This window comes from Scatophagus argus, chromosome 7, assembly GCF_020382885.2.
Source record: "Scatophagus argus isolate fScaArg1 chromosome 7, fScaArg1.pri, whole genome shotgun sequence".
NCBI lineage: Eukaryota > Metazoa > Chordata > Actinopteri > Scatophagidae > Scatophagus > Scatophagus argus.
Window position 1 is genome coordinate 9,442,449 of NC_058499.1, and position 18,144 is coordinate 9,460,592.

General features: G+C 41.8%; 2 protein-coding genes across 3 annotated transcripts; one reads left to right on the forward strand and one right to left on the reverse strand.

Moving 5' to 3' along the window:
* Positions 1-8: 8 nt before the first annotated feature.
* Positions 9-10,962, reverse strand: apba2a (amyloid beta (A4) precursor protein-binding, family A, member 2a). 2 transcript variants are annotated; one of them, XM_046393182.1, is made up of 13 exons: positions 10,798-10,962; positions 8,280-8,409; positions 7,170-8,184; positions 6,872-6,976; positions 6,621-6,651; positions 6,374-6,519; positions 5,737-5,823; positions 5,434-5,619; positions 5,070-5,249; positions 4,692-4,904; positions 4,020-4,139; positions 3,707-3,847; positions 9-798 (listed from the first exon to the last, which is right to left on the reverse strand). In XM_046393182.1, exons 2-13 carry the CDS (start codon positions 8,369-8,371, stop codon positions 727-729), a joined length of 2,388 nt encoding a protein of 795 aa, XP_046249138.1. In that variant the 5' UTR covers positions 8,372-8,409; positions 10,798-10,962; the 3' UTR covers positions 9-726. The 2 variants fall into 2 exon arrangements, with proteins under 2 accessions (XP_046249138.1, XP_046249137.1); XM_046393181.1 differs by having other exon boundaries at positions 11-798; positions 7,170-8,409; positions 10,798-10,959.
* Positions 10,963-11,275: 313 nt separating this feature from the next.
* Positions 11,276-18,115, forward strand: fan1 (FANCD2 and FANCI associated nuclease 1). Its single transcript, XM_046393180.1, has 13 exons — positions 11,276-12,820; positions 12,911-13,051; positions 13,653-13,854; positions 13,938-14,171; positions 14,260-14,391; positions 14,486-14,594; positions 14,702-14,821; positions 14,920-15,084; positions 15,200-15,362; positions 15,447-15,550; positions 15,630-15,824; positions 17,035-17,163; positions 17,312-18,115. Exons 1-13 carry the CDS (start codon positions 11,614-11,616, stop codon positions 17,447-17,449), a joined length of 3,039 nt encoding a protein of 1,012 aa, XP_046249136.1. The 5' UTR covers positions 11,276-11,613; the 3' UTR covers positions 17,450-18,115.
* Positions 18,116-18,144: the final 29 nt, after the last annotated feature.

Consider the following 18,144-nt stretch of genomic DNA (forward strand, 5'->3'; position numbering starts at 1 on the left):
AAAAACATTCAGTCGTGAGATTATATTCTTAATGTGTCGTAACATTACATTCATTCAGTAATGTACATTTTGATACATTCTGGTACTGTACACTCTGGCAAAGGTAATGATCACCCATACTGTATGTCTTTGAAAAGTAGATGTTTCTTTGGCCTTCAGCATCACCATAATACATGTAGTTTAGTGGCTTTGTACAGCGTATTATTATATCCTTTTTAATACTTTTACTGTCATAGATCATCACGTCAGATTGAGAATTAATCCCTGGTCAGTGATTTTTCAGAGTAACATGCATATACTGTAGGAGGAATATGGCCTTTCCAAGCGAGTCCTTGAGTAATCCAAAGTATTTACAGTAGAATTACATTTTGAAACTTGGTACACATTATAAAAATGACTAAATTAAAAAATAAATGTACTAATTTATCTCTTCATAAGAAAATAATCATGACCTTAAAGCTACTTCTCTTCGACACCATGAACTCACGTACAGTACTACAGACAGTATTCACATTGTAAGGCCATTATGACAATGTAATTCAAGATAAAACCTGAAAATGAGAACTGGATGTTCTTTACAGCATTGCAACAAGGGGCCGAAAGAAAAAATAAAATGATAGAAAAATAAATTCTCCTTGTCCCACTGAGCTACTGGTCCATCGTCTGTCCATCACCTCCACAAAGCCAGACATGCAGAACCACATTGGGCCGACCCATGCAGGGCTGCTATATGTAGATCGGCGTCTCCTGTCCTGTAAGCAGCCTAAACATCACAGCGGGCATCGTCTTCATGTTGATCTGGCAGAGGGGCAGAAAATAGTGAGCAACGGGGACGATTACACTTTCAGCTTAAGAGCACACTTACAAAGGCACAGTCGTAATCACATCACTTGAAACCAGGCCTAATTTACACCCTTCTGTGCCGCCAAAGATGGATAGAGAGAGAGAGAGAGAAGAGACATTGGATCCATTACTGACAAATAATACACTTTTATGGCTTTAATGAAAATATATAGGCTACTTGGAGAAACTGGCAAAACACACAAATTCAAAATCACAGGATGTTCAAAGCTGCTGAAATGTGTAGTAATGGAGCAGACCAAGAATGGTGGCTGAAGAAAATTTACCTGCTCATAAATTAAGCAGTTTTCAATGCTGTTCATAGTAAACTGTTGATTATAAAAAACTGATTTATTTCCTCTGGTTTGAATTTACAAATTAAAGGAATAGCACATCCCAGTCTTGCCCAGTGTTCGTTAAAGAGAAGGTAGATATCACTCTCATGTCTGTATGATAAATATGACGCTAAAGCTAACTTAGCTTAGCATAAATACTGGAAACATAAGCAAACAACTGGATGGGCTTTGAACAAAGGTCACCAGCACCCCCAAAAGTTATGTAATCAACACATCGTGTCTTCTCAGACTATTTCCTGGATCATCTCAGCAACTTCCTGGAGTCTTGTCATCACCAGACAAACAGCAGAGACTCCAGGAAGTCATGGCAAAAAAAAAAAAAGGTCCTGTACATAAAGACCTGTAAAACCTCAACTTCATTTTTACACTTATGAAGATTGAACAATCAACATACAGTGCGTTGATCAGATTAATCAGTGAGCTTCAGAGGAACTGGAAGGCATATTTTGTCACCTTTATTGGAGCCAGGCTGTCCTGTCTTTATGCTAAGCTAACGAGCTGCTTGCGATAGCTTCATACAGTGGGGCAAAAAAGTATTTAGTCAGCCACCAATTGTGCACGTTCTCCCACTTAAAAAGATAGACAGAGAGGCCTGTAATTTTCATCATAGGTATACCTCAACTATGAGAGATGGAACGAGAAAAAAAAAATCCAGAAAATCACATTGTCTGATTTTTAATTAAAATTATGTAAATAAGTATTTGGTCAATAACAAAAGTTCATCTCAATACTTTGTTATATACCCTTTGCTGGCAATGATAGAGGTCAAACGTTTTCTGTCTTCACAAGGTTTTCACGCACTGTTGCTGGTATTTTGGCCCATTCCTCCAGGAAGATCTCCTCTAGAGCAGTGATGTTTTGGGGCTGTCGCTGGGCAACACGGACTTCCAACTCCCTCCAAAGATTTTCTAAGGGGTGGAGATCTGGATACTGGCTAGGCCACTCCAGGACTTTGAAATGCTTCTTATGAAGCCACTCCATCGTTGCCTGGGCGGTGTGTTTGGAATCATTGTCATGCTGAATGACCCAGTCACATTTCATCTTCAGTGCCCTTGCTGATGGAAGGAGGTTTTCATTCAAAATCTTACGATACATGCCCCCATTCATTCTTTCCTTTACACGGATCAGTCATCCTGGTCCCAGGATGCAGAAAAACAGCCCCAAAGCATGATGTTTCCACCCCCATGCTTCACACCAGGTATGGTGTTTTTTTGGATGCAAATCGGCATTCTTTCTCCTTGAAACAAAAGTTGAGTTTTTACTCATCACAACTCATCACATAGTTTTTACTATTTTGGTTTCATCTGACCATATGACATTCTCCCAGTCCCCTTCTGGATCAGCCAAATGCTCTGTAGCAAAATTCAGACAGGCCTGGACATGTACTGGTTTAAGCAGGGGGACACGTTTGGCACTGCAGGATTTGAGTCCATGGTGGCATAGTGTGTTACTGATGGTAGCCTTTGTTACTTTGGTCCCAGCTCTCTGCAGGTCATTCACTAGGTCCCCCGTGTGGTTCTGGGATTTTTGCTCACCGTTCTTGTGATCATTTTGACCCCATGGGGTGAGATCTTGCATGGAGCCCCGGATCGAGAGAGATTGTCAGTGGTCTTGTATGTCTTCCATTTTCTAATAATTGCTCCCACAGTGGATTTCTTCACACCAAGCTGCTTACCTATTGCAGATTCAGTTTTTCCAGCCTGGTGCAGGGCTACAATTTTGTTTCTGGTGTCCTTTGACAGCTCTTTGGTCTTGGCCATAGTGGAGTTTGGAGTATGACTGTTTGAGGTTGTGGACAGGTGTCTTTTATACTGATAACGAGTTCAAACAAGTTCCATTAATACAGGTAACGAGTGGAGGACAGAGGAGCCTCTTAAAGAAGATGTTACAGGTCTGTGAGAGCCAGAAATCTTGCTTGTTTGTAGGTGACCAAATACTTATTTACTGAGGAATTTACCAATTAATTCATTAAAAATCCTACAATTTGATTTCCTGGATTCTTTCCCCCCCATTCTGTCTCTCATATTTGAAGTGTACATATGATGAAAATTACAGGCCTCTCTCATCTTTTTAAGTGGGAGAACTTGCACAATTGGTGGCTGACTAAATACTTTTTTGCCCCACTGTATGTACCATACAGATACATGAGCCCTATCAATCTTCTTGTCTGACTCTGGACAAAACAAATATCTAAACTTTTTTATGAGGTATAAAACTATTCTGTTAAAAAACAACAGACGTGTTTGTGTAGATAACGACAAAAACAAGCATTTAATTTATAGAACTGAGCTCAAGTACTTTCCTGAAGTTGACAAGTTTAAATACTTAACAGTGTCTTCTTTACCAAAAGATTTCAATGTTGTTATTTATTATCAAAAGTGTGCTCCTTGTACTGTATGCCTCCAATAATGTGTACTTATACATATCTTTAAAAGGCCTGTATGGTGCAGTGATTTCTGTGGTGCAGTAGTCAGTGAAAATTGCCATCTTGTGGCACGAGGAGCTCTTACCTCACCCACTGAGACAGACAGGGTTTGAACAATCTTCTCATGTGCCATGGCAACAACACTCTGACCATTTATTTCAATGATTCTGTGTCCAACACGTACACCACCTCGCTCTGCAATGCCACCTCGCATCAGACTGCAAATCTGAGGATGTGAAAAACACGCTTTATATGTAACTGCACAACATAGTAGAAAAAGCCCGACTTAAAAAAAACTAAAAAAAATAAAACAAAAAACATCTGTGCCCTTTAGAAGTAGCCAACCATTCATTTCAAGCCTCAACCCAAATTCTTCATACTAACTAGGGCTTACTCACAATGCCATTCTGCACACTGAAACCAAGCTGGAACTTGAGATCAGGTCTCTTGATGAGGACAGTGGTGACAGGAGGGCAGCTCACGATGCTCATTTTTACCTTCACCTGATTCTTCAGTCCCTGGACAATGTCCAGAAACAAAAACAAAAATAATGTGAGAGTCATTTCAAATGATGGTGTCTGGTGATATCTGATCTACATGCACTGGCCTGCTGTTAGTGCATCAAACCCACAGCTAAAAAAAAGTACGCCACACCTGCATTGTTTACTCCTTCTGTTCAAACTTAGAAACCAAACAGGGCTGAGCGCCTGACTGACTAAAGAACGTTGACAGCATTGTACTTAGATGTTTTTTTAAGATTCTACGTGTTTTTGCACTTTTTTGTGAATAGAATAAATCACTTAGGAGGTATTTGTGATTAAATCAAACATTTATTCAGTCGTCTGTTAAGTCTATCCACATAATCCCTCTGAGGGTCACCAGAGGCTGTGGTTTATCTCATCGTGCAACGAGCAGAAAGCAGGCTGACAACACTTGGTGTGACCAAACAAATATTTTTGTTGTGAGGTGTCAGTTCCACCCACTATGCACTGTGCCATTTCCTGACCCACGTATCTCATTATCTAGACGAAAACTGAGTGAACTTTAAAAGTGCCTGATATGCTCCGTACCTTGATGATACCCTGACAGGTGGCAAGCGGCAGTCCCACCAGGCTGGTGTCATTGATGGACATAATCTGGTCCCCAACGCTGAGTTTTCCAGAGCGAGTCGCAGGGCCGCTGTTCAGCATACTGGCCAAGATGACGGTGGGCAGAATGGAGCCCCAACCGGACTCTACAATCACTACACCGAGGCTCTCCCCTTTCTGCTTCTCCACATACAGCTGGAACACAGAGGAAACAAAGGCACTCCTTTGTCCTTTTCCAGCACATTTTGAATTTTGAATGTCGGGGTATACAAGATTTGTGATTTCCTTGAACAGCCATTTGTGTTGAGGGAAATCCATCAATCATCAGCCATAATTGCAGCTAAACAAAAAATGCCGCACCTCTTTACAGTTGTCTGAGTTTGAGAAATGGACGAGGTCATCGTGATACATTTCCTGGGAGTTAATGATGTCACTGTATTGTTTCTGGCTCAGGTCAGTCGGGTTGATGCCGTTGGCTCGCAGGAATTCTCTGTAGGCCACGCTAAAGGCCTGACCGATGGACTGTGCAATGAGCTGTGCCTGTAGGAAAGGGGAGTGTTTGGGGAAAACTCTACTCAGCACAAAGGCAATTCCAGGTGACAACAGCGAGGAGGTGAGAAAGATCACAGCGGTTTCAGTGAACACAAAAAAAATATCTAAAACAAAACAAAAGTATACACTCAAAAGCAAAAAATGTATGTGCAGTTAAGCAGCAAACACTTACATCCTCTGATTCGAAGACATAGCAGATCATGCTGTACTGACTCTTCCCTTCGCTGGCAGAGTCGGGAGATTCTGTGAAATCTTCTGATGAGGCCTGAGACATGCGTCTCCGTGCCATCAGAACCACAATACTGCCAATGTCAGCAATATAGGAGATGGTACGCAAGGCACTGTCCATCATTGTCTCCTAGCAGAAACAACAACAGTCATTATCTTTTTATGTCTGAACACAGATTAGGTGACAATGACTAAAGTACAGAAGTGAAGCAGAGTCTACACAAAAATGGTACGAGGAGTGACTGACCTGTGTGTCAGCATTCAGCACTTTGACAGCTTTAGTAGAGATAAACAGGTCCACTTCTGTCATCATTTGAGAGTCTTCATCTTGGCTCTTTGAAATAAACAACATATATATTCATATATATATATATATATATAATTTTATAACTGTGTAATTCAATTTCAAATGCAATTTTCACCTCATTATCTCAACATGGACGTGTGAGCAAAAAACAAAAAAGAAAAAACATGCAACAGCTCCACTATGTGGTAAGAAGATGGCATTGCTGTATGGCCTACGCTTAAATAAGTCATAACAGTCTTAACATTAGTGTTAATTTATTGAGATACAAACTAAAAGCTTTGGGAGCACAAGCCTCTGCTGGTGCTGAGGTTCCTTGTTGTGATATGCAGGAACATCAGTTTTGATTCTTAAACCAGCAAATGCACCCAAAGGATTGTGAATCAAGTCTGTATCTTTCTTAGTTTGATGGCTAAAGCTGAAAAGGCAACTTGTCTATTTGTTGAAATCTCATCACAGTCTAATCAATTTCACCTGAACAATTTGCCAAATTTCTTTGAAATCTGTTCCAACATTGTTGCGATCAACTTTACCCAAATCAATGGACGTTAACCACCGTCTCCGCGAAGAGGCAGATTACCTTGATACGACTGACGGCTTCATGGGCCTGGGACATGCGGACAGACTTGGACGGATTTTTATCAGACAACACTTGAGTGCAGCCAAGGTAGTTAGCAGCAAAGATGATTCCATCAATAAGATCTTCTGGCTCACAGGGACCAGGGACTGTGCAGCAAAACGAGATGCTCTCATTGTAAAACACTGTAATGTGATGCCCAGAATTATGAAACCTATGAAATGTAATTAGAGTATTATGAGAGAATTACCATCCTCGAAGCTGGGGAAAGCAGCAGCCTCCTGTGTTTCATTTAACATAAGTTAATAAGTCAGTATCACTTATGGTAATAACACTTGAGAAAGACATCAGCCACATCAATCAGCACGGCAAAAAGTGTCTGTGATTATTGTGGCCCACATGGTTGCAAAAGCATTTTCCAAAATTTGGTACTTATCAAACATTTAGGCAATGTTTTTGGCTGAAAGATGCTGTAAACAAACAAATGTACTAAGTCTTCACCTTAGGTGTGTCGCTCTCCTCTGCAGGGACGAGCTCAGGACACTGAGGCCTCCCTGGCTGTTCTGGCAAATCCTCAGATGTAACAGCGGTACTCGGCTTCTCAGCCTGTTGTATACAAACATCTGTTTTAACTGAGGCAAGCCCTGTTTTAAATGTTTCTTGTTGTCCTGTGTAGATGATAAACCCATGAGGAAAAGACTATTTGTGGCCAAGCATGTAATTAAAATTTATCTTAATTCACTGTGGGACACAGTGCTGGTAGATTGTGCAGAAACATTAGCTAATTTGTTTTGGTTACCTGCTGGGTTTTCTCTGGGCGTTTCTGCCTCTCCTCAAGAGGCTCCCTCTGTTGTTCTGGTGTGTGATGGGGGACCAGGGATGGTTTGATAACCCTGGGCTCGCTGTCCCAGTTGGTAACAGGGGAGGGACTGGGTCTGGGAACAGGAGGAGCCTCTCTGCGAGGCTGGGCCCTCTGGGTGTCCGCAGACGGCTGATCGTGGGAATGACGAGGAGGTGGGGGAGGATGCTGCTTTCCGGAACCAGACCTGGCTTTGGTCCGCGCAGCCACTTTTTTACAGTCCTTTGACAACGTCTTCGGACGCTGTTCCATGCTGTTGGTCGCGCATCCTTTGATCCCAGAGGCAACACGCTCCACGTCTTCTCCTGTTCCCCTCCTCCCTCGTCCTTTGCCCTGCCTGTCTTTCTCCTTTGAACCCATGTGAGACGACTCACTCTTCTTACTGCCTCCTGGGATGTTATGGTTTCTTGCAACTCGAGTCTCATCATCTCTTTCTCTTTCTTCTCCTCCCTTTCTAATTCGTTCATTCTCATTGTCCTGATAAAGGCTAGTCTGCCTTTGAACGCTGCTGTCTGTATCGTCTAAATCCTCTATAAATTTGGCCCCATCCAGCACCTCTTCTATCTCATCTTCGTCACTGAAAAAGAACCGGTTCTCCTGAGCCTGTCCCACCTTCCCCTCTGCTTCATCCCCAGCAGCCGGTGCACGATGTGACCGAAAGCCATGACCTGTCTTGTGAGGCGTAGTGTCTGATGGTGACCCCTCACACATCTCTGTGCTGCGATGAGGCCTGGGTGTGTACTGGTCAACAGCACTGCTGTTCTCATTAATGTTATCACTTACTGCATACTTTATGTAGCCACCATCTTCAGGACAGTACTGTCTGTAGTACCTCGTGTCCCCTACGCCCTCTCTGTTTAAATGCAGCACCTCGTCGTAGTCCTGCTCCACATCAGAGCCCACGTTGTCGTACTCAGAGCAGGTGTCCTCCATGTCCTCAGGACTAGGGTCACAACTCATGTAATAGTTGTTTGTAGGGACAGAAGGAGTCAGCTGGTCATTATCACCATCTTTGAATATACGCGGTGGTTGCTCAGACGCCTCGCTCACCAAACCTCGCTGCTCTTCTCGGCTCTGTGTAGCGAGTCCTGGACCGGGGCTGGGAGCCAATATTTTGGAAATGGTTCCTGGCCTCTTTCCATGAGCCATAACTGGCCCTGTAAGCCCAATGCTCTCAACCCTGTGGACATTAACACATAACCAAAAATTACATTTCTGTGATGCTTGCATTATTCTTTCCATAATTTTTCACTTGATATCTTCAACAGCACATTCGTTTTCATTCTCTACAATCTCCTGCTGTCTGTCACACGTTAGATGTATCCATCTTTTCTATAAATACAAATTATTTTTCCATTAAGAATCAGTTGCAGCTACAAAACGGTCTCTTCCCTTGTGTACTTGGTAGGCAATCGTGATACAACACATTTCCAGAGCATCTCTCAAGCACTTCACACTATACCAGATTTAAATAACATATGATCAAGGATCCTTTTCCACACTTGTACAACAGTTTGGGCTGAGAACTCCTATTATATCAGAGTAAAATGTCTCTGTTTCACGCTTTAAATGAGGACAGAAATCACAATCCCTACTTCAAGGACAAACAGTAGCCAGCGTATTAATCTATAACTTCAGCACCATCAAACCCCCACACACATCACCGCAGTCCCTTTTGTGAACAGTGAATGCCGATGCTGTTTGTCATCTGTCATCTTGCTTTCCCGTGTCTGCTTTAATTTTGCCTTGTCGTACTGCTGAACAGGAAAACTGTTTTAAGTGACTCGGGCCAGTCGCATCTGATGTTTTTCTTAGGCAGAATCATTGTTAGCTTTTCTATTAAAGTATGGCCTCACTTGCAATGTCATCCCAGAAACATTTATATAATGTGGTTAGTGTGGGTGCCAGATTTATGATCCATGACTTATGTCCTCTGAGGAAACCGTTTGTAGAATAGCAATAGACTAGCATCTCTACATCACAAGATCCTGTGCAGTGACAAATGAACACATAAGAATGCAAACACAGCTGGCGTTTTGTTTTGTTTTTTGAGCTCTTCTCTGTCTCCTTTGTGACGTTTTTAATTGTTTGGGGAGCCAAACAATGACTAAAAAAGAAAACATATCAAACTATGCCATACAGTACTATAGAGCTGAACTGATGAAGGAGCTAAACTATTGATGATTTATCACTTTATCGATTGGTTTACGGACACAAAATCAATCTGCAACAATTCTGATAACGCGTTAGTTATGTCATTTTTCAAAAAATAGAAACATTTTCCAATATTCTGTGATAAGCATTCAAACATCTTTGAATTTTAGACTTCTGGTCAGAAAAAAAAACAAACACTTTAAAGTCATCCCTTTGGCCTGCAGGAAAGCATGAGATTATTGGTATTATTATTGGATTATTGGTTTTATTTTTGGTACTATTTTTGGTATTATTATTGGTACTTTTTTCCCTGACAATCCATAGACTGATGAGAAAACAGGTAATAATGACTATAATAAAAAAGAAAATAACTATCAGATTGATTAATGATTAAAATAATAGTTGAATGTTGTATTCAACAAAAACATAAACCAACAAAACAATGTTATAAAGATCAGTTCAACAACATAAACATCCTAAACTCACCTAAACTGACTATTTTATGAGTAAATTCATCTTTATTACCCCAAAATATGATAATGGTGGTCTCAGCGTGGTAATACAGAAGTCTGGTTGATACTGAACATATTACAGCTTTCACATTGGACACAGTGGTCTGATAACCGCCCACCCCCATCTAAACATGAGCCATCTAAGCTTGTGGTTGAGATGGAAAAAGGAAACAGCTCGCTTGTGCTGTTAGGGCTCAAGCTTTCATGATTTAGGTCTAACACACTAGACACAAGTAAATCCCAGCCGCCCAAAGTGTTGATCAGACAGTGCAAGTGACACGTTGATATTATGAGTACAAAAAACGTGAACCCCATCACCATCATCACCACCACAGTACAAAAACAGGAGCTAAACCTGACCTCTCCGTGGTGCTGAAGAGCTAATCAGACAACATAAGGTTCATTATGGGCATCCAGTATTACATTTGCATGCATGTTGCCCTGCCCTTAACGTATTTCTGGCGGTAGGCCTGCTTTATAAAGCCACTACGCCGAACTTTTGCCGCATGAGCTGCAGGAGTGGTTGTTGTGGTTGATCCGGATTCCCCACAAGTGGACGCCGCATTCCCATATGGCGAAATATCCATAAGATAATCCGATAAAGGTTTTCCTGCGCATATACCACGGCAGTGATGGAGCTGACTCCCTCCACACACTCTCTGATGGTTTCACCACCTGGAAGCAATACAACCCTGCCGCTGTGATTCACATCGACCTTGATTTGGAGCATCGAGACTGCACCATGCTGACATCCAGCTTATGGGCTGATGTTGTACCAGAGGAGCACATTCAGCATTGTCTTCAGTAGTCTTATCGGAAGCCGTACAGGCCCTTGTGCATTTCGACAATATTTTTATTTATTTTTTTACACTTGTTCTTAGATAATTACGTGTTGTACTTACCGACATCGGTCCTGTCCGTGGCCCTCCTTGTAAAATGCCCGTGTGCTGCTATCAGGTCAGATTGCTCTCCGGAATGATTATTTTTGAATAAAAGCCGCACAGCAGCCCAGGAACCTGTGTAGAAAATACACTCCCATCACTGGCTCTGTTCCCCGGCAAATATAACACAGTGAGAGTCATAACGACTACATGGTCAAACATACTCCTGGTCATACACGTATAATTTTAGTTTAAAGCATTTAAAGAAAATATATTTCTCACATGTTTAACATTGTCCCGCGTTGTTGCCATTGTAAAGGGTTGTTATGTTTTGTATTATATTATCGTTAACTTTACTCAGTTTAATAATACATATATAAAATAAATATTCTTCATTTAGGGGAAGATTTTTTTTTTCATCTTAGCTTGGCTTTAGCGTTTAGGTAGCAGAGAATACATCGATGTATTTTGGATCAATTAGTACACCCTTAAAGGCATTCTGTGCTCTGCTGGTTAAGCCTGAGAAGCGGGATTGTTATTATCCAGCTCCAGCTGCCCTTGTGTCACCAAATGACAGCGCCACCGGTATGTTAGCTTATGTTTTCACCCTTTGTCGGCCTTTATATTAGTCTTTTTGGCATTTTTCTAATGCATATGTGACGCAGCAAAAGCCAAAAATGTGCTACAATTTTAAATTAGTTATTTTATCTAATCTAAGTCAGCATTCGTGTTAGCTAAACTGAGCCATAGCGTGATTACAGTTCTCCTCAGAGTAACGTTGTACAGTAAAGCTTCCAAAAGACGTTTTGGTCGAGCAACACCACTTCCGCCTGCATCATGAACGAGAGCGCTGACAAACTAAAGCGCAGTTTGTCGTTGTCCAAGACTAAGAAGAAAGGCAATGTCAAAGCTGGGATTTATGCCAATGCTGCTGCCACCACCACTCCAATCACGTCGTTCTTCAGCAGCCAGCCTCCACCAAAGCTGGCCTGCCCCCTGTGTGGCCAGTTCGTACCAAGATTCAAGATCAATGAGCACATTGATTTGCAATGTCAGAACTTTGAGAGAGGAGACAGCACTGTCGCCTCAGCAAATAATAGTGTTGTTCCAAGCATCCAGCTGTCACCCAGAAGGAATCCCACAAAGTCCCCAGAGCTGGATCCAAACAAGGCAGAGGAGGAGGAGGTCAAAGGGACCAAGACTAGTCCTTATTTCAAAAAGAATAACTTTAAGCAGGCACCTCGGGAAATAAACACTGAAAGAGTGGTCAGGACTATTGACCTAGGAAGTCTGTCTTCCAAGTTATCCAGGAAGTGTCATAAGGTGCCTGAGAAGATAGAGACAAAAGACAAACGTGCAGCAACGTATCCTGAAAAGGAGCTTTATTCCGAGACACTCAGCAGCTCACAGAAAGAAAATCTTCTGATTCAGAGATTAGAAGACAACAAAGATTGTGTTGTCATTGACCTTACAACAGCCAGCGCAGACCTTCCAACAGCAAAGGAAGATCTGTCATGTTCAGATAAAGGACATAATCTGGGACACCACCCATCTAAATCTGAGACGGTCCAAAAACTGATTACTCCAAAGCTGCGCTCTTCTTCCTCCAAACTAGCAAAAAGAAAAAAAGAAACAACTTCCACTGGTAGAGTGTGGGATTTCAAAAAGAAAGCAAAATATGAAGGGAGCAGCAGAGAGCCAGAAAAGGTGTTGTCAAGAGAACATGTACCAGAGACGACTGATATGGACAAGCCTAAAACTGAGGTACCGTCTTCTTCGACTTCTGCTACCTGTGACCTCCCCCTGAGTTCAGAGGACACCTGTGAGAAAAGTGATGCAGCAGTCAATAGTGTTGCACTGTCACAGTCTGGTGCTGAAAATGCCATTAGTGACCAGGCTGTTGAAGGCTCTCATCCCCCACGGCTTCCCTACTACCTCCGTAACTTCCAGACCGTGCTACAGGCTGTCCTGGACAACGAGGACGACAGGGCCTTGTTCGATACGCATGATATGTCAGTTGTACATGCATTCGAGAAGCTCACAGGTATGCTGAAATATCACAAAATACATATAAAATGTATACTATATATATAAGTGACATCTTTATCACTCACCTATTTTTCACTTTTCACAGTAATGGGGCAGAAGCTGTACGTAAGACTCTTTCAGAGGAAACTCAAGTGGCTCCAAGTAAATAAACTGGATTATGAAGAGATCTGCAGTGATCTGGGACCTGTTGCTCAGGAGCTGGTTCAGTGTGGTTTTCTGCTTTCAGGTACACGATCCCTAATATATTTTGACATTTTGGAGCTTCTTTAGTAAAGTTAGCTAAAGCCTCTTGACTCAAAGAGTTAAAGCAAGGCGTTTGGACTTGTGAAGATTTGACTTGAAGACATTTCACTGCTCATCCAAGCAGCTTCATCAGTTCTGAAAAAACTGTGTGGTGGGGAACAAATAAATGAAACAAATCGTTAGACACAGAGGGCCATCACTGGCAGTCAAACTACATAGACAAATTTGCAGGATTATCAGATCCTTTGTTTTAGTTAGTTTCACTTAGTCACACCCACTGAGGTGTATATACTTGTTCCCCACCAGACAGTTTTTTTCAGAACTGATGAAGCTGCTTGGATGAGCAGTGAAACATCTTCAAGTCAAATCTTCACAAGTCCAGACGCCTTGCTTTAACTCTTTGAGTGAATATTACCTGGATGACTGAGAATCTCCACAGATATCTAAAGCCTCTTGAGTTACTGACATTTAAAATGAAGCTGATGAAGGCTCACTGTATACAGTATACATGTTTCTTCTGTTATTTATTTTATTTATTTATTTATCCTTTTAATGTCCTCCTGTGCTGTTTTTGTATATCAAAGAAAATGACCTTCAGGATGTAGAGGAGGCTCTGGATCTCCTACCTGCTCCTGAACTCAAAGCTCTAGCCAAGACTTTCCATCTGGGCAATTCTGGGACACAGAAACAGCAGCTAGTGGACGGACTTCTCCGTCTCAGCAGGCAAAAGTCCCTCTTCTCTATGACTTCTGCTCAAAACAACGTTGGGGCTGTCATCCTCAAAAGGTGAGATGATCAAAAACACTGTGTTCATTTTGAGTACTAGTATTGGAGTAATGATCTCACCCTGGTTCTCTCTAACTTTAAAGGGCAAAGCAGCTCGCGGGTTCCTGTGTACGTCTGTGCCAAGGTCCTCGCGCGGTTTTCTCTCGCATCCTTTTACTCTTCTCTCTGACGGACACCATGGATGAGGAGGAGATGGCTGCTGGTGGGCAGAGCCAGCTCTTCACCATCCTGCTGGTCAACTCAGGACGTCTGGCCTTCCCGGTCTATGCAGTGCAACGTAAAGCCAAGGTGTTCCAGGACAGAGAGGATCTTATCAGGTGAGCATTTGGTAAAAGTATTAAATTAAGTCTGTTGTATTTTATTTAAGCTGCGAATAAATATTCACGATTCCATCCATCACATCAGATACGAGGCATCCATGCGAGCCCTGCAAGAGGTAACCTCAGCTATGCAGGGAGGTCAGTGGGATGAGGCCATGGAGCTTTACACTGCTGCCAAAAGTACCTGGCAGGAGCTGAGGGAAAGCCAAGACCTCAGGTGACATAAATCTACTCTAACAGATATGCAGAATTTATGGACACTTTTGTTACACTAATGTTAACATTATTAATATTATTATTGTTTCGGATAGTCACCAGGAGGAGCTGCCTGTTTTCTTACGCAGCTTCACTGCAGGATGGGCTTACACTCGTATCTTATCCAGAGGGGTGGAGATCTTGCAGAGGCTACGTCGCTATGAGGTTTTCTTACCTCATTCACTCGTACTCTCACACAAATTCAAGTTTCAACATTGAAATGGAAAGCATGTCACAGATAATTATACAATGCGTCTGCTTTTGTGATACAGGAAGCAGCGGAGGAGCTGCAATCCTTACTTTTGCAATCCCTTTACTGTCCTGACAGCCGAGGGCGGTGGTGGGACCGACTGGCACTAAACCTTCACCAACACCTAAAAAAACCTGAACAAGTGAGCACCAGTGTCTGTGGTTTCAGTCAACAATTTAGGACATTTTTATGGTTTATGTCTTGCGTCCCCAGTGTGCTCAGGTTTATCTTTCTTCCTAGGCTATTTGTGCTATCAGAAATGGACTGTCAGACCCTCTGGTGCGAACTGGACATAAACTTGCTCTTTATCAGAGAGCTGTTCGGATGAAAGAGTCTGCCAGCTTCAAGAGGTATCGCTTGCAACTAAAAGACCTGCCCACTGTTCAAGTCCAAGATGTCAGACATGTGAGTTCAGCACATTGTCTCTGTGTTTGGGTTTCTGGTGGGGAAAACTGTTAATTGTTGGGTGTAGGTGAAAATAATAGATATACAAATCATATGCCTGTACTTTTATTGACAGGTGACCATCCGAGGACAGCTCTTTCCTCATGAGGGGGGTATGGGCAAATCTGTGTTTCTTATACCAGCAAATGGAGAGGGGAACGAGAGTGCTAGTGCCACTATAATAGGCTCTGTGGAAGAGCTGTCTTTAGCACATTACCATCAACAAGGCTTTGACCAAGGTAAGTAGTTTTGCTTCACCAGTTCAAAATATTTCTCTATCCTGCTATCACCTTAACATTGTATTGTCATTGTTAATATCATAGGGATCCATGGAGAGGGCTCAACATTCTCAACATTATTTGCTCTTCTCCTGTGGGACATCATTTTCATGGAGGGTATTCCAGATGTTTTCAGAAATCCGTACCAGGTAAAATAAGCTATTCGTGCATAATATTTGTGGGATATCTGTGCAACCAACTGAACGTCGTCTTTCTTTCTTCTCACAGACATGTCCACTGGATCTTTACACTGACTGCTTCTATGAGAACAGAAAAGAGGCAATCGATTCTCGTGTGCACTTACTTGCAGAGGCATCTGTGGAGACACTGCATGACATGTTGGAATCTGTTTGGAACTCCGAGGAGGGTAAAGTGTGTTCATTGGTCAGCTGGGAGCGTTTCTCATCCCTTCAGCAGGCACAGGTATTTAATAGCACTCTTGTAAATGTACACTCAGACGCCACTTTGTTAGCGGCATCTGTGAAATCAAATGCAGTTCAGCAAACAAGTCAGCCTTAAACGCTAGCTTTACAGTGAAAATAATGTCCAACTTTTGACACTGTCAGCAAGGTATTAATTTAATTATATGTATATTTACAACTGCACCGTTACGCCCTGTATGGAGCCTACTGGACCAGCTCTCTGTTTAAAGGGTACAAAAAGAGAGGTTCAGAGACTGAGACCCTCACAGCCAGTTTGCAGGGAGAGCTAAGGTGTGTCAACATCCAGTCCTGTCGGCAGCAGGTCCAGAATACACAATCCAATTTTCCAGCATATTCCCTTTTGCTTTTTCTTATTTGAAGCTGCTGCGGCACAGCTGAGGTCCTCTGGTGCTTGGTATCCTTTTGAGTCCTGAAGATCTCCTTCGCCCGTTGACTCTTGATGTGCAGCACACAAAATCTCGGAGGCTCAGTCTCTAAACCTCTCTTTTTATGCCTAAATTTGGCTGGTCCCGCCTCTGCTTTCTGGTAGCTTCGTTCTTCAATCAGCCTTACAGCTTTAACATGTGAACATCTCTGTTATTTGATTACCTTAACTGTTCGTCCAATACACATTAATACAAATCATAGCACATGAACATTTATGTGATTAAACAACCCATCATCATCTTACTTCGGCAAACAATATTTGATGATCTCCAGCTGTTTTTTTGTTTATCCAGTAACTTTTCTTTTCTTATTACTTCATCACAGTTGCACATAAGTTACAATCATTGAATCATTTAGAAATCATATTAACTTTACCTTTGGTTATTTATTATGTAGTGTTTCACAAGTTAGTCCATTTTACTTAATTTGTAATACTGATTAAGTAAAATGTAATATGTTAATTTGATTAATTAATCAAAATCTTCACCCGATAAGGCTCTGTGTCCATTCAGTCCTTTAATTTTAATAGTTGTTAACTTTATGCAGGCTCATCTGTGAGGAGGGCAGTTCCTGCAATCTCTACTCTTCCTGACAATATATCTCATGATGTTAAATTAATAGTTCTCTATGTATGTGTGTCACACTATCGGGTTGAATTACACTGGGAAAGACAATTCATAGCATGCCTTGATACAGAATGATAAATGACTAGGATGAAATGTCTTTGTGTACATGTGTAACATGACCACTTTTACACTCTGCAGTCTCTTGTGTCATGCCTGGGTGGAACCTTCTTAGGAGGGGTAATAACACGAATGTCAAAAGACTACAGACACTGTCGTGCAGGTCTGCCTGATCTGGTTGTGTGGAATACCTCCAACAACAGCTACAAGGTGAGATCACATCACATTATGGCTATTTGAATATGGTAATTTTTTTGTGTACGATTTGAAACTCTCCAGGGTGTCTGATTATTGTAAATTTGGTTGCATGGATTATGCTACAGCGTGCAATTTGACAAGCAGTATCTTTTTGTTGTAGCTGGTGGAGGTGAAGGGGCCCAATGACCGGCTGTCCCAGAAGCAACAGATCTGGCTGGATGAGCTTCAGAAACTGGGGGCTGATGTGGAGGTGTGTCATGTGGTGGCCACTGGAGCCAGAGGAGCTTGTCTGGAATAAAAAGATGCAGAAGAACTGACTGAAATGACTTTGCTGCTAATTAACCTAAACATGATCAAACAAGAAACATCAGCAAATAGAGTCTCCGAAAAGAAAAAGATCTGGATGCTTGTTCTGATTCTGGTCACCTATAACAGATGTTGATGTTTATCTCCAGAATTCATTTTATCTTCCATATGTCACAAATTTAATCCTATGTGAGTAAAGGGAAAGTCATGGCAAAACCTTGTGACATATGGCATTATCATCATTTTTTAGATCATCGCTGAGAACTGGCAGGATCTGAAATAGGTTGCTTACAGATAATCAGAGCTGATGCATGACAGGATCCAACAACCATGCCAAACTGATGGTGTTTCCTTTTCTTTGGTAACACTATATTCTCAGGATCACGGGTTGCCGAGCAACAAAAAATCACATCTAGTTGTCTGCTTGTGAAGTGTATGACAGCTCTACGAGTTTGTTATGCAAGTAATTACTGTAATAATAATGCCTAGAAATATGCAGTTGAGTAACAAGAAAGAAATGAGAGCAATAATACAGTAAACAGACTGAATTAATGAATATTTTCATTGTTGATCCAAGTGTATGAAATGCCTATTTCCTAGATAAAAGCTGATTGATGTAACTTTCCAGATAGTGACACATTAAAATACTTTGGCATTATTTTTCTGCTTTTCTATGTGCCTGTAGTG